The 24259-nt window shown below is 38.5% G+C and overlaps 1 protein-coding gene across 3 annotated transcripts; it reads right to left on the reverse strand.

The window, feature by feature from the left end:
• Nucleotides 1-244: 244 nt before the first annotated feature.
• Nucleotides 245-24216, reverse strand: MED1 (mediator complex subunit 1). Of its 3 annotated transcripts, NM_001205876.1 has the most exons (17): nucleotides 23983-24191; nucleotides 21834-21940; nucleotides 19251-19329; nucleotides 18036-18090; nucleotides 17799-17931; nucleotides 17067-17095; nucleotides 15043-15114; nucleotides 14485-14559; nucleotides 13923-13996; nucleotides 13243-13332; nucleotides 12165-12276; nucleotides 11516-11640; nucleotides 11150-11268; nucleotides 10136-10337; nucleotides 8333-8428; nucleotides 8103-8208; nucleotides 3117-6620 (listed from the first exon to the last, which is right to left on the reverse strand). In NM_001205876.1, the coding sequence occupies exons 1-17, from the start codon at nucleotides 24005-24007 to the stop codon at nucleotides 3392-3394; spliced, it is 4728 nt and encodes a 1575-aa protein (NP_001192805.1). In that variant the 5' UTR covers nucleotides 24008-24191; the 3' UTR covers nucleotides 3117-3391. The 3 variants fall into 3 exon arrangements, with proteins under 3 accessions (XP_059734041.1, XP_059734042.1, NP_001192805.1); XM_059878058.1 differs by lacking the exon at nucleotides 21834-21940 and having other exon boundaries at nucleotides 245-6620; nucleotides 23983-24216; XM_059878059.1 differs by lacking the exons at nucleotides 17799-17931; nucleotides 21834-21940; nucleotides 23983-24191 and having other exon boundaries at nucleotides 245-6620; nucleotides 19251-19270.
• Between the last annotated feature and the right edge of the window lie 43 nt (nucleotides 24217-24259).

Consider the following 24259-nt stretch of genomic DNA (forward strand, 5'->3'; position numbering starts at 1 on the left):
CAAGAACTACTGATGAATTTGGTGACAGAGGCCTGCAAAAGATAGTAAAAGTGGCTTGAGCAAGATAAATCAGATGAAAACTTCCACAGGTTTTTCTCTAATTTCAATTATCCTTTCCAGTTAACCCATTATCAAGTACTACTCAGATTTTTTTACTTTGTTAAAATTTTTTTGATTGGATTTTTAAAAAGCTGAATAAACAAAAAGTATTCAAAAGTTAAAAATGTATTACACATACACATGGTGCTTTTTATCAAAGAAATTTATTTGCATGTAAATAAACACATTTTTGTAATGTTTTGGGGAAAAAAATCCCACAGATTTTTATCTACTTTCAAAAAAATGAAAAACCCCAAAGTATTTACAGAACGGCCATATGCACAGAAAATCAAATTTGAAAGTTTTTTTAGAAAAGACCCTCCCCAACTGCTCCTGATGTACATTTTTAAAACACAAAATTTACAGCTCAGTTTTTCTACAACTGAGCATGTTTCCCAACCTAGCTTCTGAGATGTTAGGTACTTCCTACCCCTCAAAAAAACTTAAGGGTAGAAATAAAGAGGGAGGGAGATTTAGGGATAAAAGGTTAAAAAAATGAGACTGCCAAGGGATTGTGAATGAGTTTCCTATACTGGAATCTGCTTTAAGTGACTCAACTGGATACTATGACTCACTGGCTCCCTGGAAGGCTTCTTTTCAGAATTCATGATAGTGCTGCCCTGTATTTTCAGACCTAGGCCTTAAGGAAAATCCTTCCAAGAGCCACCAACCTCAAGCCTAGTTTTGGCAATTATATCATTTCATTTCACGCCTCCCCCCATACTTTTTAAAATAAACTGATTTTTTGAACCTGGAATCTTCATGTACATCAGAGCAGGTTTTGACCAAGAACCCCTAACATGAAGCCAAAAGACAGAAGAGGAATCAGGTCAAACTAAGAATACATAAGACACCAGCAGCAGAAGATAGGTAGAAGTTGACTTCATGTCCTTGTCGTCTTTTGAAACAGAAGAATGAGTACACCTAGACAGGAGGGAGGTGTCCCAGGCTTGGTTTATTCTGCCTCTTCTCCTCCACCCTGTGGAGAAATGCAGTGCTCCCTGGTTCTCAGGCAGGGTGAAGCAGTTTAGCCCCGGCTCCCTGTTAAGCAAGTTCAGATGCTGGGTCAGTGTGTGGGGTGTGCCCATCGACAATTCAGGGGCTTATCCTTCATCCAGATCCTAACTCGGAATTCTTTGATCTGGGATGAAGACAGAAAGAGAGAAAAAGCTTCCCAGTTTACTCATTTTGGTATTTGTTGGCTCTACTTGGGGGAGCTGAGCCCCTGATATTATGCAGTACATTCCCCATACTTTCCCCACCCAAACTTAAAAACCATTTTAACTTTTTTTTTTTTTCCTGCAGAAACCAATGGGATAAGATTCAAAACTAGGTGAGAAACTTGTGAGAAATCCAACCTGGTTGTATGTCTGAGAGGCTGCTACTGTATCAGCATCACAAGATAAAGCACTCTGGTATCACCTTGCCCATGTCCTCCTTAGTGTCACCCAAGACATTTGACTCTGATACGGTAACCGATAACTTTTCTTGCTCCACTTTGCAATGTTTCGTTTCCTACTTCTTATTACCTTGGGACACAAAAGTGGCAGAGTTGTTGAGAGCTGATGACCAGAAAAGGGAGAACACTAAAGGAAATCAGAGACAGTCAGGAAAGAAAGCCAAAGCTGATTTTCCAACTCTATGCTAACTCCAACCTGCAGAAAGAGCTGAATATAGAAATCTTCTTCAGTATCTGATGAAGTCACTCCATTTATCACACACACACACACACACACACACACACAAATGAATCACCTGGCTTTTTTTTTTTTTTTTAATCCAGAAGAGTTGTGCTGGGGATCGTGCCCCATCCTGCTGATACAGATCCTGAATGGAATCATCAGGAATGGCACAGTGCAGGTGTCAAAATCAAAGTAAGGCCGCAGAATTTTGAGAGGACCCTCCAAATACTGAGAACTTGTGTTGCACTCAAATGGTCTCCTGGATTTCTATATGTATGAGAAGGGCTTCTTATTGATGTCCCCCAGAATCCAGACTCAGACCTGTTCTTCCAAAAAGGTCCAATTGTGTTGCTACATAGTAGCAAGGGTTTATCTTCATGCCCACCTAGCATTCCAGGCCCCCATTACTTCAAGTGAGCTTGAAAACGGTTTTAAGTGAACTATGGCTGCAAATTTTTTACTGTTTTATCTAAGGGAGCATACAGTGGAGTGATTAAAGTCTGGACTCCTTATCCTTGTGATGAAGGGAAACAAGGAGCCCAGTTCTCAGGAATGGCATCAGTTCTCCTACAAACAAAATGCTGGGATATGGACTTTTGGCACATTGTAGAAATAGGAGAACTATGAATTCTGTAATGGTTTTCATGCCACTGGGTCAGGGAGGCTATCCCACTTTTAAACTTTACTGAATCTGAAAACATGTTTACATCCCAAAAAGCCAGCCAAGCTTTCTTTAAAGGAAAAAACTATAAATCAATACCTCCACAGAAAGGTAACTCCTAATATTCCTATGATGTCTGAACCCTATGAAAAACCTCCTATAACAAAAACACCATTTTGGTTTTCAACTTGACTCCAAAGGTGGGCTCTGACTGATCTGCTTCAGCTTGATACTACATTACCAGCATAAGCCACAAGCTCCCTACCACCAAATAAGCCTCCTCCTTGCCTCCCATCATTTTGAACCCTGAACCTCATAGAATAGAAAAAAACACTGTATAAAAGCAAACAGATAAAGGGTTAAAATATTACAAATAAATAGCTAAAATCATCTTCCCTCCCCAATCACTCCTCTAAGAAACAGACACCAAACATTACTTAAGTGTCCAAAATGACCCAAGTCCTTCATTTGCCCCTGCCTCAAATGGACAACTACCCAAAGGTGAACAACCTTCATGCAAATGCATCAAGGAATGTATTGCTTTTTCATTTCTGCCCAGCCCTTCAAATACATGCACTAAAATGAGTTTAAAACATGGCCTAAAAATGGAAAAAGGGAGAAAAAATATATATGAATATTTCCCACAAAACTGTTTCCCACCCTTCCCTCTCCCTAAGCCCTTCCCACCCCCTCCCTTTCATAAGCAAATATTTTAAAACTTTTTTTTTTTTCTGGCAAAGGAACAAATGATTTGTGGTAACCAGAATCAAACCCTATGGTCTCTTTAGTAGGGTCCGGCTATGCCTTTCAAAATTCATCCCACTTGGTGTCAAAGCCATGCCATTTAAGATTCTTAAACACAAAATCAGACCTGTCTGACTCACTCCTTATGATGATTTGCCTATACACTTAGTTCTTCTCTGGCCATATTTTTGCTTTAAATAGGTTCCTAGTTGCCAATCAGGGCCACATCCATAAGATCGTCATCTTCCTCCCCAATCATAAAGTCAGGGCTGAGCCTTGAGGGCCTGTCTGTAGATAAGATTGTGTTACTTGTCATAGACAAGGACTGGTCTGAAGAGATGGGTGATTTAGACCAACTCTCTGGCTTGATGCTATGAGATTTTTTCTTGTCTCGGTCTTTGTCCCGGTCCCTATCTTTGTCCTTTACTTTCTTCTTTTCTTTTTTGTGCTTCTTATGCTTCTCTGTGCTGTATTCTGGAAGAGGTCGGATGCCATCATCTGAGCTAGGACTGTTCTGATAAGATTTCTCTGCTATGGAGGAGCCTGACTCACTTTCACTGTCCAGATTCTGGGGGGTATATGCTGGTGACTTACTATGGCTGGGAGAGCCACGCTCATGCTTTGGAGTGGAACCACTGATGAGTGGAGAGCCATAGTTTTTGGAAGAGGCCATCTGAGGCCTGAGCCCTTCTCCACCACCTTCCCCAGGTTTCTGCAAAGTCACTTTGGCTTTAATGCTGGGGGATCCCCCATCATGCTTGCTGATGATAATTTTTGCCACACCCGTGCTCCCCACATTTTTAGACTCTGAGGTCTTCTTAGATGAATCCACTGAGCCCCCCGAGGTGGAAACCTTTGATTTGTCTTTATCACTTTTCTCACGCTTGCCCTGGAACTCTCCTCCAGACATGTTATGTTTGGAGGACACAGGATGGCTAGAATTTGTGCTCACCCCCATTTGGCCGTCCATTGGGTCTTCACCCCCAGGGCCACTGGTGACAACCCCATGCTTCAGTTTATCTATGACAGCTGTTAAAGACGGCTTCTTATTTCTGCTGGGAGATTTCCCTTTGGAACTCCCATGCTGGTTCTGAGAGGATGACATGGAAGAGCCACTTGAGGAAAAGGAAGAGGAAGATGCTGTACAAGAGTTAGATGATGGGGGAGTTTTCTGAGACAATGAGCCTGAGGATCCTAACCCTGAAGATGACTTCATGCCGGTGCTTGAACTAGTTCCAGACATGTGAGAACCACCAGAACCTGAACTGATAGGGGACTTGGCTTTAGAGGATGGGGGAGTCCCAGGAACAGGCTTCATTGGAGAGGCAAGCTTATCAGAGCCTCCAGGTGGCCTCGAATGGGAAGGGGATATGTTTGGTTTACTTAAAGAAGGATTCATAAGTGATGATGGCTTCCCTTGAGGTTTCATCTTGGTGCTGCTGGAGCCACTGCTCAGTCCATGCTTGGTAATAGGAGAGGAGCCTGGCTTTCCCCCAGACTGGGATGAATTTTTGGATTGGCTAGATCCAGAAGACCCCTGGCTAGAATATATACTGCTACTTAACTTAGAACTTGATGAACCTTCTGATTTACTGCTTTTCATCTTGCCTGAGTTGGAAGCAGAAGATAAGGAAGAATGGCTATGGTGGCTTTTACTTCCTGAGGAAGACACAGAACCACTGCTGGTATACTGACTGTGAGAAGAGGGCTTGCCCACCATCACAGTTCCCTTAGGAATCTGAATAGTAATTTTGGGAATGGGTGGTGTGGCAACACCTGGGGGAGTCTGAGATCTTCCTGAACTGCCTGGAGATTTGGATCCACCTGTACTAGTAGGTGGGGTGAAAGGTCGGTTAGAACTGTGAGATGGAGACTTTCCCTCAGTGTCTGCCTTCTTCCGCTTTGGAGGCTTATCTTTGCTTTTGCCATCATTAGAAGGGGTTCGACTGCGCTTCCCTGGTTTGCTGTCTAATCCTGTCCCTGACAGACTACTATTACTGGCACCATTGCCTTCCTTTACTCTCTTTTGAGTCTTTTCTTTCCCTAAGTCCCCAGTGGTCAATAAAGGACTCTGGCTACCACTGTGATGCTCCATAAGATCTGTAGGACCCAAAGCCTTACCAGCCACTGCTATAATACTGAAATCAACCGTGTCAGCTTGGCTATTGCCTTTAAACTTAGTCTCCCCATTATCACCTCCAAGCATTGGCACCCCCAAAGTATTTAGTGCCTGAGATGCAAATCCTTTGAAATCATCATTATCTCCACTTTGGCTGCTTTCATCAAAATATTCTTCTCCAAAACCACTTTGGCTCTGGCTGTTCAACAAATCAGGATTGAAATCTACTCCATCAGGAAAAAAATGATTGGTAGGTGAGTCACTACTGGGGCTGCCAGCAGCATCTGCAATAAGGTCAGCTGGATCAGTGTATGGATTTTCATTATTATTGGCTTGAAAGACATCAGGGTCAAAGAGGGCACTCTGAGAATGCCCAGAGCTTGAAGAATCTCGAACAGGGGTGCCAATGGGTGGACAATCGTCACTAGTGCTGGGAAGCTTAGAAGCTTCTTCTGCAATGTCTGAAAGGATATCAGTTACATCTGGGCCAATGCTGTCTGAACTGGATAGTCGGACCATCCTTTGAATACTGGGTTGGGGGTGAGGTACTGGTTGCGGGTAAGTTGTTGGGGGAGTACTACACTGGCTTGGAGCTGGAGTGATGTGTGGCGTATCCAGCGTGTCAGCTGTCATGTTGACATCAAAGATAGGGTTTTGTGAGTCAACATCCATTGAAAATAGCTCCCTCTGAAAGTCATCTTCAGTCTGGTGCTTTGGTTTGTCAGGTGGTAATCTTGATGACTTCTTCTTCTTTGTCTTGTTGCTTCCCGAGCACATTTCCATCCGGGGTGAGCCGGAAGAGGAGTTCTGCCTTTCTAAAGGGCTGCTTCCATAAAGGGTTGAGAAATCCTGGGCAGGATTATCTTTAAGAAGGTTCATGAGCATCGGGTGGTTCTTGGTGTTGCCGGCCATCGAAGAGACAGGTGGCGGCGTGTGATGAGGAGGGGTCGGACTCGAGCCAATGGTAGACCCCCCGTTCCCTGTGATTTGCAACAAACTGGTAAGAATTGGGTTCTGAGATACCTTGCTGAAGTCCTCCCCATGGCCCACCGACTCATGCCGATCTTTGATGCTCATGCTCATATTAAACAAGGTGGTAATGGGACCCCCCGGAAAGGTGTTGGTTGGTGTAGTGGTACCACTCATTGGGTTGTTGCCTGTGGTCATGCCATACCCTGGGCTGCTAGCCGGGGGCAGGTTCTTTTTCACCATGTCTTCAACTGTCTCTGCAATGAGGGACAGTGCTGGAGTGTCGGCCTGAATGGTTTCAGCTTTCCTCCGAATAGCCCTCATCGTCACAGGAATCGACATACATCTGTAAAATAAGATGGAAAAAAACGAACAATGCATTAGCTGCTACTTAAACCAATTTTTCATTTGAGATAAAGGCTTTACTTTTGCCTTAAGTAAAGATGTGCAATAAATAGTTTTCAGGTAAGGCAGAGGACCTGTAAGGCAGGAGCAGTTCTGTAAAATGCCAGAGCTTTGGATATACCCATTCTAAAAAGAATCTGGAGGAAGACTTCCCTGATGGTCCAGTGGCTAAGACTCCATACTCCCAATGCAGGATGCCTGATTTTGATCCCTGGTAAGGAACTAGATCCCACATGCCACAAAAAAAGATTCGCATGCCACAACTAAGAGCTGGCACAGCCAAATAAATATTTTATATGAATGAATGAATAAAAAGAATCTGGAAGGAATTCCCTGGTAGTCTAATGGTTAGGACTCCAAGCTTTCACTGCTGAGGGCCCAGGTTCAATCCTTGGATGGGGAACTGATATCCTGCAAGCCACATAGAGGAGCCAAAAAAAAAAAAATCTGGACCAGGAGGCAATCATCAACCTCCTTTGACATGCCACCAAAAACAAACCAATCCTAAACAGATGTCCAAATAATTAGATACCATACTGAACTAAAATAAAACTGGTAATAATGACCTCAGTAAGAAAATGCCCTCCTTTGGGGACTTCACATGTGATTAATGGTGTAATTGTATATACAATTTATCTTAATTGATGAACCACTAGAAAAATCTCTTGACCCATCAAATTCTATACTTAAATAGCTTAAATCACCCCAAAGCTATCTGTGAAAAGTACTACCACTGGCAGGAAATCCTTTTTATTTTAAAGCAAAGCACTTTTTATGTTACAGATAAATTTATGTTTATAAACATGTTTGAAAACAATTTGCTCTACACTATGTCAACAACCTTTCTTAAAAGACCAGATAGTAATATATTGACTTTTTAAGATTATATGGTTTCTGTCCAGCTACTCTGCCATCTTAGCTCAAAAGCTACCATAAACAATATGTAAAGGAACAGACATGTGTTCATTTACAGGCATGTCTTATGTGTCAATAAAATTTATTTTTATTTACTAAACAGACCACTCGTACCTGCTCTAAAAAATCTTGAAATTACATATTAATGCTTCCAGGAAGCTGAATGGCTAAAGTATCTTCCCACATACTGCTGTTTGACATATTACATGTGTTTTTTACAAAAATGACACAGAGGAAAAGTGAAAAAAAGATCTACATTTTTTTCAGCTCTCTCCCTCATAAAAGAGCCCTAACACTGGGTCTGAAGTTACCTACTTTACTTCCTATTACTCTTATGAGATTTATAAAATCAAAAACTCATATTGCTTCTAGATCCAAAAGCAGAGAAGTGTGAATTCAAAGCAGTGACTAAATGCCTTCCTCCTAAATTTCTAATTCATTTATTACTGAAAACAGCATTCTTTATACACCTCTTAATGGTACTCTGATGAAAAAGGGCCAGTGCTACCTTTGAACAACTTTGGCAATGAAGTCATCTGTGCAGATGAGTGCATCTGACAGCCCCTTGTAGAGTTTACAGCTCACATGTGTTGAGTCCTGCACATCCATTACCACTGAAAAATAAAACATATAGGAGGTGTTTAGGATGGATTTGGCTTCAGTTTCTGACTTTTCAAGAAGAGATAAAAGGACCAAACTGCTACCCTGAGAGAGGTGCTAACCACCCACATAACTCACCACACACCAGGGAGTCATTCACAGGGTGCTGAAAAGACACGCTGAAACGAGACTCTGAGAGGGGACACACTTCAAATTGGAGAAGCCCTGGAGAATCTAAAAGGCAAAGAAAAGGATCATAAAATAATCAACTAGATAAAAAGACTTAAGATGTGTAAATAGTAATAATTATGAAATCCTTTCTCTCCCTCACTGGAAACTAAATCCCATATATTTTTTTAAAAACATGAAACCCACTGGCACTCACAGATGATTGAAGAAATCAGATTCCCAAGAATCTACCAGTTTATGTTATAAATACTCTAAAACAAAGTAAACTTCAGTTTTTTTAAATGAAGATATTTAATCCCTAAATTGATAAAGTCCTTGGCAGATATAAACATCCTGCCTTGAAAATCAATTCTGAAAATAAATGTGGCCAAGAGGAGTTTCTCATTCTATTTGATAAGCATCAGAATCACTGTCATAAACTCTGCTTTCTACTAGTATACAGCTGTTAGCTATACATTCCATAGTTTGGTAAACATGGACGTAGGGAATACAATCTAAAATGATATATTTATGCCAAATACACTTAACATATAACTATCATCGTTGGTTTCTAAGCCAAACATGCTGAAAGCCCAGAGACAAGAATTATATACTTTCTTGGGGAAAAGTATGTATCTCTGTAGGACTAACTTCATAACTATCTCACAAAAACTCATTTTTAAATGCTCTAAAGCTATGTGGATAATCTCCTAGGATTGAGATACATGAAACAGAAGGGTCATAAGGATACTTGCACATGTTCTGTGTCATTACTTCAACTTTCTAAAATTTTTCGTTTCTGGAACAATTCTTACTCCCATAAAATATATGTCCTGATTTACCTTCTGGGTTTCTTCTTGCCTACCATTTGAATGGCACAGTTCTATCACTGAAATGTTTACAACTAATGTAAAAAATTAACTATGATTAACTAGAGCAGCCAAAATTCATATCAAGATTTCTAAGAGCAAACTGTGTGAAAAACATCAGCATTCCAGAATCCTGGGAGAGAAAGAAAAGGGCACAGGTCTCATCTGTTTTTAAGCTATATGATAAAATTCTCCAAAGAAGGTGGAGAAAATATACTCAGGATTAAAACGTGAGAAGCACTGCCTAACAACCTAAAATTCAGGTGTCAAGAACTCTCTTCCTACAAAATCTCAAATTATACCTTATATATCTGCTGCAAGATTCAGGGCCCTAGGTACCCAATTACACCACTGCATGCAGAAAAACAGTAAGCCCATTGCAAAAAAACTCAGTAGTTTCCATATGCCAATATACAGATTGCTTCCATCAAAATTATCCACAGAGCTTAAACTAGATTCCCAACTCCTCCCACAGAAATTCTAATTAAGTTCATTTGGTATGGAAACCAAATATTTGTAGTTTTAGAAGCTCCACAGGTGATATGATGAGCCACCAAATTAGAGAACTACTAGAGTAATCAGTCGGAGAAAGCAATGGCACCCCACTCCAGTACTCTTGCTTGGAAAATCCCATGGGCAGAGGAGCCTGGTAGGCTGCAGTCCATGGGGTCACTAAAAGTCGAACACGACTCAGCAACTTCACTTTCACTTTTCACTTTCATGCATTGGAGAAGGAAATGGCAACCCACTCCAGTGTTCTTGCCTGGAGAATCCCAGGGACGGGGGAGCCTGGTGGGCCGCCGTCTATGGGGTCACACAGGGTCAGACACGACTGAAGTGACTTAGCAGTAGCAGAGTAATCAGTACCATTTACCGGTAAATACAGCAAAAGGAAAGGCAGTACCTTCCTTCAGAATAGTTCTTTTGACACAGCTTCCTATTAGGGTGTTATAGGCCACTTGGTGTCTGATCAGATTCAGGATAAGAGGAACCCGGCCAGGGTGCTGAAAGGTGATTTTGCTAACAAGGGTTCCCTGTAGACTTCTACCATCTGGAAGAGGAGCATCCTTGTTGAGGAAATAGCAGTGCTGTTGACCTGGAAGAGCCTGGGCAAAAAGAACAAAGGGAACAAATGCTATTTACTCAGCCACTGTACTCCAACCACAAACTATCCTGAAAAAAAAAAAACAAAAAACACCCTACTCCTCAAAAATCAGCAATTTCTTGCCACTCACTCACTTGGCTGAAAAGACCCCTTTTTTCTAAATGTTCTGCCAGTGGTTTCCTAACCTAGCTAACATAAAAATTACCTCAGAAATCTGTATAAAAGGGGTCCCTGAACAGTAAGTGCAAAATTTTTATTTTTTAATAACACCCTATGGGACGGGGGAGCCTGGTGGGCTGCCGTCTATGGGGTCACACAGGGTCAGACACAACCGAAGTGACTTAGCAGTAGCAGTATACAGTTATAATGGAGCCAGAATTGAGGAACTGTTACTTTAGACTATTGTCAAACATTCAAATAAATTCAAGTTCAGATGTGGTTTAAAAACCGTCCTTAATTCACTCATTCCAGTACTTTCTTCTCTGTAAGTACTCTGTAGATCAGAAGTTCACAGCACTTGAAAGGATTAAACAGCAAGAATTCTTAATACCTACTTATAAGCTTATAAAAGTTTAGAATACCATTAAGAGACTTTCATTTGAAATTTCAACAATTCAATGTACATTTTTCCTAACTTGGAAGTTATGTTCTTTTTCAGTACATTTCAAAGATATCTGTAATTTCCTGCCTGAGAAAACAGGACATGATCTGGTAAGCCAAAAGAATGTCTTCTGATTTCAGATATCCTATAAAAGGAAGATTCTGATCTTGGGTCCAACCATAATCTACAACAATCCATAACGCCTTACTTACAGCATAAAATCGCATGTTGTGATTCAAAGGTAAGGGGTCAGGATCCTTTGACAGTTCAAATTGAGTGATCAGTTCATAGAGGGGTACATAAGTTGGCTGAGTTTCAAACAATGGAATTCCTGGAAGAGCAAAGATCAATATAATCACAGTAAGATGAAAATGTTGACAGCTCAGTTTTCCCTTCATTCACCCATTTATTCAAGAAGTACTTACCAATAAGCACTGACTAGTTCAAAACACCATGATATCTATACCTATCACTAGTTTTTTGAGGTCAAGACTGAAAGAGGGCTAAGATAATGTGAATTTGAAGTTTGCTTTTACTTTTATAACAATTATTAGCTTCTGATGCTGCTTAAAACTCACCTGTGCAGTTCTGAATTTTCTGAACAAATGCTCTAGATACTGGAAGTGGCTGGGGAAATTTCAAGAAGAAACAAGCAGGAAGATCAACACTGTTGGCACTGGTAACTAAGGAGAAGGAGGGAGTCCTTCAAAAAAAAAAGTAGAGGATTGGGATTCTGAATTGATGTAAAAATGAAAAGTTCTCAACACTCAGACACGTTTGTATCATATAAACACATACAAAGACTATCAAACTTCACTCTTTGAACTTCCTTCCCCCAATTCCAAAATATCCTATTTGTTAACCCTAAAGTATCTTATCGAACATCTATCCTGAAACACGTTCTCTAGTTATTAATATTACTCCAACATAGCTCCAGATCAACATAAAGTCCCATAAGAAAATCCCATAGAGCAATCACTAAACCACTAAGCCAGTGGAAGTAGCACGGTTCTCTTCTTTCTCTCTCATGATAAAACTGTGTTCTATGAGCAGACTTCAAAGAGGAGCATGCAAATACCGAAAAGAGAAATCAAATGGATAAAACAAAAAGCCCACCCCTAGGAAGTCAAGTGTGGGAAGAGCCAAGTCAAAGTAATACTTGTTTCTTATTGGGCTTAAAGTTGAAAAAAAATGGACTTTGCTACCCTAGAATTATATTTCACTTACCATTTGTTGTCAACTGGATGTGATCCCATAATTAATGGTGCAATTGGGAGTTTATACATAGCAGATGTTCCTTCGATTGTCACTGATGCATTCATGCCCAAAGATCGAGGAACTGGGAAAAAGAAAAAAAATGGTATTCTCCAGAGTAACACAAATTATAAGGATCTTAACATTAAAAAAAAAACAAAAAGCTAGCTTCTGTGTAATTTGTCAGCCCTAATTATCAGATTCTATACCTATATAACTTAGAAATGCTACAAGTACCTTTCTAACAAACCAATAATTCTGTTAGTAAATAATACAAAATATAGGAAACAATGCAGTCTAAGGAAAAAAAATTTTAAAGACCGATTACCAATATTAACTTATTTTCTCCAACTTCAGAATGCATTTAAACAGAATTATGACTACAGACAGTCAATGATTGAAGTTAAAAAGGGGAGCAAAATGAGGTATTAGGCCATTTTTCATTAGGTTTTAGTCTATTAAAGTGCAAATACAGGAATTCCCTGGCAGTCCGTGGTTAGAACCCTGTGCCTTCACTCCCAAGGGCATGGGGTTCCATCTCCGGTCAAAGAACTAAGATCCAGCAAGCCATGTAGTGCACCCAAAAAAAGTGCAAATACAAAGTAAGATCCATTATTTTAGTTCTTTAGTAAGTTGGTTAACTTCTTTACCATTAAAGTAATGATTAAAGCAAATTTCAAGTCAGATCATTTATATTTTCTCATTCACTCATTTACTCATTCAAAAGGATCAATTAAGCCTTTATTATTATGTATGTATATCCTATGGACAAGGAGCCTGGCAGGCTACAGTCCATTGGGTCGCAAAAGAGCTGAGCATGACTGAGCAACTAGATGACAACAAACGTATATATACATATGTATATATGTATGAATGTGTATGTATGTATCAGAAGCAAACTCTGGTAGAAATGGAAAACTTTGATAGGGATGGCATATTTACTTGTGAGTAGCAAACCAGAAAGTACAGGCAGGTCTGGGCATTCAAATTTTTTAAAATATTTTTTAAACACTGAGCAAAACCTTTAGTTACTTTATAGTGAAAGTCTTACCATTATTCTCATGCAAAATGATAGGGGATGTTGTCTTATCATCCAGCAGGTCAGAAGGAGAGGCATAATACTTCAAGTTCATTAAATGACCTATGAAAAATAAAACATCACTACTTTATCAGGTAACTTACAAATAAAGAAAAATATTCCCTTCCTATAAACCTATATACAAGAAAATAGTTTAAAATATGAGAACTCATGATCCAAAGCAGCTTGTGAAATACGACAGAAGCGTAAGTATTATTTCTAGCAGCAACAATTTACTTCACAATTAAAAAATATGAAAACTAGGGGAGGGCAAGTATTGACACCTTAGAAACCACTAAAAAATACACAAATGAGAGGGGTAAATTTGGAGTCTGGGATTGGCAGAGACAAACTATTATACAACAGTGTCCTACTGTATAGCACAGGGAACTACGTTCAGTATCTTATAATAAACTATTATGAAAAAGAATAGGAAAAAGAATAAAAGTATATACAACTGAATCAGTTTACCATATACCAGAAACTAACACAACATTGAAAATCAACTACATTTCAATTAAACAAAAAGAAAACCATCACAAATGACTAGTAATTTTCACCTTCTGCTTATAAAACCAAGATGAAATTTTAAGTAGTAATCTTTCAACTAAAAATTAGGTTTTTTCCTAAACAAGCAAAATAGCATCACATACCCCCACTTCTTGGAGTGAGATAGCCAACACTTCCATGAAGAATCTTGTCCAAGGGACCAGCATTGGTTGCTTTCCTGCAAGACAAATGATCTATGTTTATTTACATTTAAGCCCTGAAGGTATTAGTATATAATGTCATAGTGAGTTCAGCCCTTACACATCTTTTAATTCTATCCTAATGACTCTATCTTGGGCATTTAACAATTATATTTCACCCTCAAGGTGAAGGGATAATTTCTAAGAATATACCAGTGTGTAATATGGTGAACAAAAATTACAACTATAATATTATTTATCAGAAGGGAGGCCAGGTTTCACAAGTCTTCTCATAAAACCTATGGAATACCAACCAACAACTTAGGGATACTGATATTCAGAAAATGGAATGCAATCATTTGGGAAGTGAAAGGATATGGACAAGATGTACAGTACAGGTAAAATACAGATGCATAGTAACATGCATCTATAATACATATTTTTTAAATAACAGAAGCCTAGTAACCTATAGACAAAAAACTTTAAGAACAAGGTCAAAGAGAATTGATACTTTAGCCAGTCTTACCAATACATAACTGCCATTTTAGATAGATCCTGTTCTAAGGATTGGAGAGCCAAGTACATTTTAGTCTTCAGTTTGCTGGAAAGTAAACAGAACAAGAATTAGTTAACGAATATACATATACACAAACACTGAAAGCCTAGAGAGCAAATCTACCTTGGAAGCAACTTAGATATCTATTTAAAAAAAAAAAATTAAAAAACAAAATCATTAGTGATCTACCAAAGCTAGTTTTTATCTCTACTTAAAAGACCAAGCAAGTAAGCAGAATCCCAATTAGGTTAAAAATATAAAACCAGTCCCATGACAATTTCTTTCAGCCTAGAAATCAATATGCTGAAGATACCTCAAGGATTATAATCTACCTTCTAGCACTATAATCATTAATGCAGATACTGTTTATTTAAAATACCTTTAAAGGACATTAATTAGCTGAGTTATAGACTGTCAGAATGAATAGAAATTACAAATGAGCTAGGGCAGAAGACTTGGCAAATTTCTAAGTACAAAATGATTTATAGATTTATACTAATTTTTCAAACAAAAGCAAAAAATACTTACTTGTCCCCTGGAAGGTTATAAAGATTAACAAGACCCTTAAGGTGCTTAGAAAATTCATCAAAATTTTTTTCCCTGTAAGATGTTCAGGGAAGAGGAGAGAGGGAAGAGAATAAAACATATAATTACTACTCAATCGTATCAGCAAAGTCCCAAAAATGAAGGCTATATAAAACTAATCTTAATAATTTGCTTTTATTTTTCCCCCCAGAGTTTTCTGGAATCAATCAAAAGTTGCAAAAGAAAATACAATGTTCTCCTTTCTCTGCTCCATTTTTTGGGAGAAGGTGCTAATAAACAGTATAAAAGATAGTCAAAAAGACCTGTTACCTCATATACTAATTTGTTCTTCAGTAATGAGACTTAGTTTAAATAAAGCACTTCTCCTCTTAATTTGTAACTGAGATGACTGGATGTCATGAGGAAAAAAATCTTTTAGAGAGAAAAAGGAAGTAAATAAATTAGGAAGATAGGACACTTTCATGTATACACTAAGAGCAGAGAAAGGAAATGAACAGTGGGAGAGAGATGGGAGACCTAAGTAAAGGCAGAATAGGTAGTGTGGAGGCAAACGATATATTTTGAAATGTTCCTATAACAATCCTCTAACAAGATTTACCCCAGGAAAAAGAAACTACTACCAGGAATCCTGGCATCCTAAAACCTAACATTCAGAGATGGATTCTTAGTCAAATAAGCTTTTATAGGCAGGAATCCAACACAACTCAACAATTCTAAGTCTCTATTCCTTTTTCAAACTTAAAAAAAAAAATGTCTGTTGAAAACTGTACTGCTCTGACAAATGTCAGATACTTGATCAGGCATTTATTGAATACTTACTGCCCAAAGTGCCATGAAGACACTAAAAAGAAACAAGAGCAACAGCAAAATATATTCCTTACCTTAAAATCATCATCTATACAGAGTGATTAAAAATACCTGGTAAAGACTAATATTCTTTCTAAAGTTCCCACTTCCAAACATGCTTACAAATTAACTTTAGAACACCATCAGTCCATAAACTGGTACAGTCTCTCCTATTCTACATTAGAACCAGAAATACTGGTTTCCTGGACTATTCTGATAATACATCTTTGCTAGACTTATTGAGTAAATGAAATCATAAAAGGTTATTTTTTTATGTTGCATTGCAATTTTTCAAAGCTCATTCAAATCTGGTGTATTTGGCTGTAAGGACATTAAAATGATCACTGGAAGGCTGAGTGTAAAACTTATTTCTCAATGTTAAACCCGTAAGATTCCTCCGTGTGATGTCTGATAACTGCACTATATTTAAAACATAAAATTGATGTAACAACTTTCTCAAATTCCCAGAGAGTTAATTCTGGGTTTAAATTTAAGCATGGAAATCTCCACTCAATTAAAGGAGAAAAGATAAGCCAATGACAAAAGACATCAATTACTAAAAGAGACTGTCTTCAAGCCTAGCACTTTACTATGATTTAGGACCCATAAACCTGAAATATAAAACAATTTTTCTCAAAGTGAAAAAAAGTTCTTTCCATAGTATAGACTCAATTTTCTCAAGCTTTCTCTAATTCAATAATTAGGTTCTATTTATTTTTGTTCCACAGAGAATTCCTAAGGTTAACTCAGCAGTTCTCAACCAGGAGTGATTTTGTCCTCCAGAGGACGTCTGACAATATCTGGAGATATTTTTGATTATCACAGATCAGGAGGTTATCATAGATCCTAACTAGTTGGGAGAAACCAGGGATGCTGTTTAACATTCAAGAATGAACTGGGCAACTCCCTAGAGCAAAGAATCTCCCAACCCAAAATGGCAATACTGTCAAGGTTGGGAAACCCTAGGATAGATGGAATAGAGTGTTAAAAAAAAAAAGCTAAGTCAATTCTGAAAGTGATCAAGTACAGACTCTGAAAAATCTTGACCCAAGAAAATAAAGTTGTTCCTTAGAAAAGTAAATTCTAACCATTCTCAAAATGTAACTATAAAGAACAGCACTGTCTGCCAATAAAAGGGAATGTAAATGTCAGCTGCTCACCTTAGCTGCTGTACAAGCTCTGGACAGCTCTGAAATTAAAGAAATTATGTTAAAACTCTAAGCTACTTTAAGATGCTTGAAGACATCAAAAGTTTTTTTCTTTTTTATTAATAACACATGCTTTTTAACAAAAACATTAAAACTATAGAAGGTCCTTATATTAAGATATCAAAGACATCTTCTTCCTACTTGGTAAACCATGGGGTTGGGTCATGAAATTAAAAATCAAATATATGAAATACTTTATAAAGGAATCAACTTTCAGTTGCTTGTTTAAAACATTAGGACCTCTCTTTAAAGCCATCCTTGGAATTCATATCCAACTGTCTGGTTATACACCTGTTACATTCGTCTCTATTACAGGGCTTTTCAGAGACATTAACTATATACAAGATTATCTGTCCTTCTTGATTATAAGTTCTTTGAGGATAGGAATTTAAATTGTTCATATCCCCAGCACCTATTGTTCAACTGCGGCTCATGTTTGTTGATATGAATTAGAAAAAGTTCCTCTGGTGTTTCTTCTTGTCAAAGCCTTTGGATGATGTCAGAGATGGACCCAGAGTATTCTAAATTCCACTCTACAGCTACTGATGTTGTAGCCCATCACATCATCTCTACAGTGGCTCGTGAAAAAACCTAAACCCAAGCTATTTCAAACCCCAACAATATCTTTAAAAATTAATGTCCCTAAGTAAACCCCACAGATTCCAGTGAAATATCAACACATACCACAGGATTCTCCCCATGGTGAGCCACTTTTACATCACAAAGCTGTCCTGCAGGATCTAACTGCACTTCCACATAGAACATATCTGACGTGATGTAACATTCAGTGCCACTGGCACTGAGATGAGAGCCCAGTCTAGCAGGAACAAATCAAAACAAAAATTAATAGAAGACACATAAATAAAGCCACCCAAAGTCAACACTAAGTTAAATATTTCTGCCTACAGATATACTACTTACCCATTCTGTCTTGCTATAGACTCCAAACGGTCAGTCATTGCTGGTAAAGATGTTACTACAAAAGGGTGAAAAACAGGAAATCACAAAGCATGCTCCAAATAACTTAAATAGTATTCTTCAAAGACAGAAACATCCTGAGGAGTGTATCTGTCCTTCCAAAGCCATAAACACATTCAATAGTCCAAATACTTGTAATCTGCACAAAGCTTATCTATAGTTCAAATGCTTATAATTTGCACAAAGCTCACTGATAAGGCTTAGCTGCAGCCTAAGCAATAAGGGTCAAAAAAAAAAGAGATCTATTTGAAAAAAACTGGACCTTTCTCCTTTCACTTTTTCTTTACTCATTTGGGACAGGTTATCTTTAAAGACGGAGAAGGCAATGGCACCCCACTCCAGTACTCTTGCCTGGAAAATCCTATGGATGGAGGAGCCTGGTAGGCTGCAGTCCATGGGGTCGCTAGGAGTCGGACAGGACTGAGCGACTTCACTTTCACTTTTCACTTTCATGCATTGGAGAAGGAAATGGCAACCCACTCCAGTGTTCTTGCCTGGAGAATCCCGGGGATAGGGGAGCCTGATGGGCTGCTGTCTATGGGGTCACACAGAGTCGGACACGACTGAAGTGACTTAGCATAGCATATATCTTTAAAAAAGACATACTTAGGGACTTGCTAGTCATCTAGTGGTAAAGCGGGTATGGATCCAATCCCAACTCATTTATGATAATCAGTGTAAAACCTGTTTGTCTGTTTTTACTCTCATTTTCCTTCAAAACCAGACAGAAGTAGTAATTATAAGCTTGAATAATCAAGCTCATGACTTAAATTTCATGTTTGCTTTCCTGAAAACATTTTTTTCTTTCCTCTTTTCGTTTTCTTATGAAAACATTCTTAATAAATACTGTAAAAGTCTTACAGTCAAAAAGTCCATCTTCTTATTGAGTTAATTAGGAGAGAACATGTGAAGGAAAAAAATTTCCCCCTCCTATATGCTATCTTAGTTATCCTTCATCAATTATTTTTTGAGTCTCTACCAGCCTTCAAAATAGAATAAAAAATAAATGTTTCAAAAGTTCAGGTAAAAGTTCATCTCAACTTCATAATGAAATCAAGAGTGAGACCTACCTATCTCAACTTACATTTCTAGTATAAAAGTCTTTCCTAAACTGGAGCGTTTTTAAGACGTTAGCATATTTCAACAATGTTTACAAACCTTTGAGAGCTTTCTGCAATGTCTCCAAACAGCTGACCAAATGTTGGTGCCCTCCAGAACTCATTACAACCCTCTTCTCCTATATTAAAACAGGAAAACATTTGAGGTAAAAATTAACCAAGCCAATAGTTTTTGGTAAACACATACATTATTCTAGAAATAATATTTCAGGAGTCTACAGATTATGAAGTAGTCTATATACTCTATATTTCTTATATATTCTAGATAATCTATAAATTTTTAATTGTTATTTTGTCCATCTGTCCAACAGAGGAAAGGTTAATCTACTGAATACATGGATACACCATATCCATATCCATGAAAGGAGAAAAGGGTATTTTCACATCTAGGACTTCTCTGGTGGTCCACTGGTTAAGATTTCATGCTTCCAAAGCAAGGGATGTGGGTTCAATCCCTGGCTGTGGGACTAAGATCCCACATGACACAGTGCAACCAAAAAAAAAAGTCTACAACAAAGGTATTTCCAGATCTAAAATAATTTTCAGGGAAAAATTAGAAGAATCAAAATGTAATAAATGCAATCAGCCTCCTGCAGAAGATGACTATATCCTAAGACTCACAATGGGGTGGCTCAAATTTGACAATTCCCAAACCTAATAAGGTGATATGCATGTAATCTAAGAAATACAACCAAACCTTAGTCAAACTACTGGGCCAGCTAAAAAGTTCATTTGGATTTTTCCATGTTACGGAAAAAACAGAATGAAATTTTTGGCCCACCCAACAGACTCACTCTAGGAAACAAGATACATAATCCAAAAATCCAAAGAGCAAAAATTTAGCATAATTTTTCTAAACCTATTCAAGGAAGCAGTTTCTCTCTGTACAACATTCTAGTCCCCAGAAGTATGAGCAGTTTTATGATACAAGGATAGGTTTTGAGGCTTTTCCACGCCCTAAATCCATCTTTCTTGGCTCTAATTCCATGCTCCCAAACATCTGCTTAATTAATAATCCAGATTCCTTTATACCTTAAATAGACAAGGACTGTGTCCATTGCTCTAGACAATGGATACCAGTATTTTGTTAACTGGAAAGACAAACCCTCATTAATAAACAGGCATTCTGACTTTCATGTTAATCTACTGAGATTTTGTTAATATGTCAGTTTTAAAAGGGCTTCCCCAGTGGATCAGCAGTAAAGAATCTGCCAGCAGTGCAGGAGCCACAGGAGACATGGGTTTAATCCCTAGGTTTAGAAGATCCCCTGGAGGAGGACATGGCAATCCACTCCAGTATTCTTGCCTGGAGAATCCTATGGACAGAGGAGCCTAGCAGGCTACAGTCCATAGGGTCGTAAAGAGTTGGACATGACTGAAGAGACTTAGCATGCACACACACAGTTGTTAAAATTCTTCAAAATCTTTTACATACCAATAAAAGTAGGTTTCTGAATCTGCAAAAGTGACAAATAGACAATGGAAGGTATGGTGACCAAACCAAGAACTGGTAACCCAAAAGAGGGTCTTAGTAGCCACCTGGAGTCCTCTAGCTCATGATGTTTCTCTAATGACAATATCATTTAGAGGTGGTATCTCAAACTAGAATATGGCTGCCTTCTAGTAAAAAAAATGACAACCTCTGAATACCCATACTGGAAAAATTGTCATTAAGACTTAAAAAAAAAACAACAACAACAAATCTTTTTTATGTATAAAATCCTGAGCCAGAAGATGTCTGTAGAACTTAGTTACAGAAATCTCTAAGCAACATGACATTTTGGTGTCCATTATCTCATTTGATCTTTACAGCAAAACTGTGTGAAAAAGCCAACTGGTATTGCTCATCTTACTCAAACTGGTGTCTCTACCTTCTAGATGAGGAAATTGAGGCTAGGAAAAAAACAAGTAATTTGTCCAAGGTTATACAGGTAGTAGTGGAGTCAAGATTAAAATAAAGGTTTTTTTGACAGCAAATTCAGTTCTCTTACTAGTGCTGTGCTATACACTCACCCCACTCCCTGTATTCCACTTAACTAAGGGCTCCCCATACTGGTGAATGCCTCAGGAAGGAGAAAGTACTGTAGAGAAAATCACAGAGTAAACAAGTGAAGTTAATTAAAAATGATTGCAAACTCTACTACCAGTATAGATACAATGAAAGTATTAACACATTAGAATCAAGGAGCTTGACAGGAAGTAAAAAGTAAATGTTTCTCTATATCAGGCTATCATGTGTATCTTTTTTTTTTGGCAGCGCTGTGGGACTTGTGGGATCTTAGTTCCTCAACCAGGGATTGAACCCAACGTTACAGTAACGAAAGCTGGGAATCCTAAACACTAGGTCACTAGGAAACTCATTATGCTTTATAAGTGTGTTTCTTACAACTTTTGCCTAAAATATCCCAGCTTACTATAACTCATGATTAACAAAATTCTACTAACATATCTTCTTCTTAGGTAGACTCTTAAAAGTTGAAAGCCATCATGTTCGTATGATGTTATGAGAAATAAAACTGAAGACACACCATAATAACTAGCTAGAAAAAGTCTACATAGGTAACTTAGCTTATCAAATAATTTTCTAAGCACAACACTTTATCCAGTTCACCATAATCCTCACCATGACTTGACGCACAAGCTTAATGGTTTCACTCCAAGGTCTATTTTGGTTAAATTTTGCATGGAGCCGTTCCAAGAGAGAACTCATCTTACTCAGCTTTTCCGACTCTAAGATATAAATCAGAAAACATCATTAGCAACTCTTCGTTCAAGACCTTCCACAGTTTTTCTTGCAAACAAAACTCCCATACTTCCTCCTGGTACGAACTCAGTTAAAATCTTTTCCAATATCATTTACTTCAAAATACACAAAGAATTCATTTCTAATAACAAGTAGACAGAAATTATGGGCCTAATCTAACAAACACTATAGAAGGGGACTGCTTTCTCTTCAGACTTAATGAGAAGCAAAAAAAGAACCACCTCCAGTCCTGAGGATCAAGACTACTGTTTAACAACAAAATAATTTCATGATATGCCTGAAATCCTTTGCATGACATATACAGAGCATACATTTGAACATGGTCTTACTATGGTTAGTTGGTTTTCAATGTGAAAATACAGACTTTCTTAATTTTTTCACATTATTTTAAGAGATCAATTTGTAAGTATTATCAAGAAAACAAGCTTCATTTGCCATTCAGCTATTTCCTGTTTGAATTCAAACTGTATGAACAAGGAACATGTCAAGTGACTAATGGATGAGTTTCAGGCAAAGGTAAGAGAAAGGTAGAAAAGAATGGATCCCAGATAGTGTTTGAAGGAAACTCCTACAACCTCCAACACTCCTGTAATTCTTTTAACTGCTTAACACGAGCAAGGACTGTGCTGGAGACCAGCAGTGCAAAAATACAATATGCCTGAGATGACATCTGTGAGGGGGTGTGGATAAGTTAATGTGAAAATAACCATCACACAAAGCAAAATGAGATATGCTCTTAAAAATAGACACATTACTATCAAAATTCAAAGGAGGAAAAGTGTGTAATTAGTTTAGGGATGTTACAGAAAAGATGTCTTGAAAGATGAATAGAATGTCAGCAATCAAAGTTGAAGTAGTGACATCTTCAAATAGAGATTCAACTCCTCCCTCCAAGGCCTTCATCTTCTGGAAAACTGTTCTTGGGGCTGTTTCATCCAGTTTATGATTCTGGAGAAATGTTTGGCAATTCCCACATTTAAGACATTCACTCAGGCACTATTTTACATCTCAGAGACACAGCAGTGAGCAAACTAGACAAAATTCCTGCCTCACTAAGATTCCACTTAACACTTGTCATTCTCTGCACCCTCTTTCCTTTCTCCTTCAAACACACCTCCCTTCTCTCCGTTGAGAAGGCCGATGATAAATATCTTTACAAAAATTTTTCAATGAAACTTTTTTTTTGAGCAACTATTATGTGCTTGGAGAAGGAAACGGCAACCCACTTCAATGTTCTTGCCTGGAGAATTCCATAGGCGAAGGAGCCTGGTGGGCTCCGTGGGGTCACAGAATCGGAAACGACTGAGTGACTAACACAACACAACATTACGTGCCCAGGACAATACAATGATGAGTAAAGCAAGATCCTGCTCTACTAAGCTCAGAGTACATTGGAGAAGACAAGAAAATAATCGTGTATCAATAGAACTATGTCCGAAATGCTAAGGGAGCATCTAAGCTGAAATGTGGAACTTTAGAGAATATAAAGTTACACAGAAAAGTGTTTTTCAGCAGTTCTTAGTTCAGATATTTAAAGACTGAAATTAAAAGCATTTTTAAAATATACACCACCACAAGATATGAACACTGTGACATTTTTGAAAACTACTGGCTTTTAATACCATAAGGACCTATCATTTCATTCACGCCAAAACATCTTACAGTACTTTGATATACAGCGTTCTATTACTGTTTTATATCATTATTCAGATTTCTCTTCTGAAGAAGCAAGTTTTACATTAACTTGCCCGGTCTCCCATCTCTTTAGGCTAAAAAATGCTCTGAGGCCCAAATGTTGCCCCTTGCCAAACAGGAAACCTTCACACTCAAGTTGGGAGCCCCCTTCTCGCCAAAGTCGAAGCTCTCCATCACCAAGGAAGGCAGTCAGACTCTAAAACTCAGACATATCCCGCCTCCTAGATCCTGAGCCCTCGGGAGAGTGGCCCCCGCGGAGGCATTGGCTCCCCCAGCTGTGTCCCGCCCCCTGATTTCCCCCTCAGTCACTCACCCTCGGTCTCCCCCTGAGCCTTCATCCTGACGGCGGGGAGGGCCTAAGTCCTACACAAGAGGATATGCCCTTCCCCACCAGTAATGGAGGAACCAAGTTGGTTCGGGCTCCCGGGACGCAGGGCACCTGCAGTCCCACTCTTCCAGGGAAGACTCAGTCTGAAGTCCCCGGCGGCAAGAAGAGAAGGGTGCTCGCGGCCGCCGCCATCTTCCCCAACGGAACTTCCAAAAGATCGCGAGATTAACCGTGATCCTGCGAGAGAGAGACAGAGAGAGAG

Source organism: Bos taurus, chromosome 19, assembly GCF_002263795.3.
Source record: "Bos taurus isolate L1 Dominette 01449 registration number 42190680 breed Hereford chromosome 19, ARS-UCD2.0, whole genome shotgun sequence".
In the NCBI taxonomy this organism is placed as follows: Eukaryota; Metazoa; Chordata; class Mammalia; order Artiodactyla; family Bovidae; genus Bos; species Bos taurus.

What these genes read in the sequence shown, in the direction of transcription:
- MED1 (NM_001205876.1), bottom strand. Translation starts at nt 24,007, where the DNA reads ATGAAGGCTCAGGGGGAGACCGAGG. An exon ending in TCTCACTCCAAGAAGTGGGG is followed by an intron (nt 13,333 to 13,922) that starts GTATGTGATGCT and finishes TATTTTTCATAG; the next exon opens with GTCATTTAATGAACTTGAAG. An exon ending in ACAACATGCGATTTTATGCT is followed by an intron (nt 10,338 to 11,149) that starts GTAAGTAAGGCG and finishes CTTTTTGCCCAG; the next exon opens with GCTCTTCCAGGTCAACAGCA.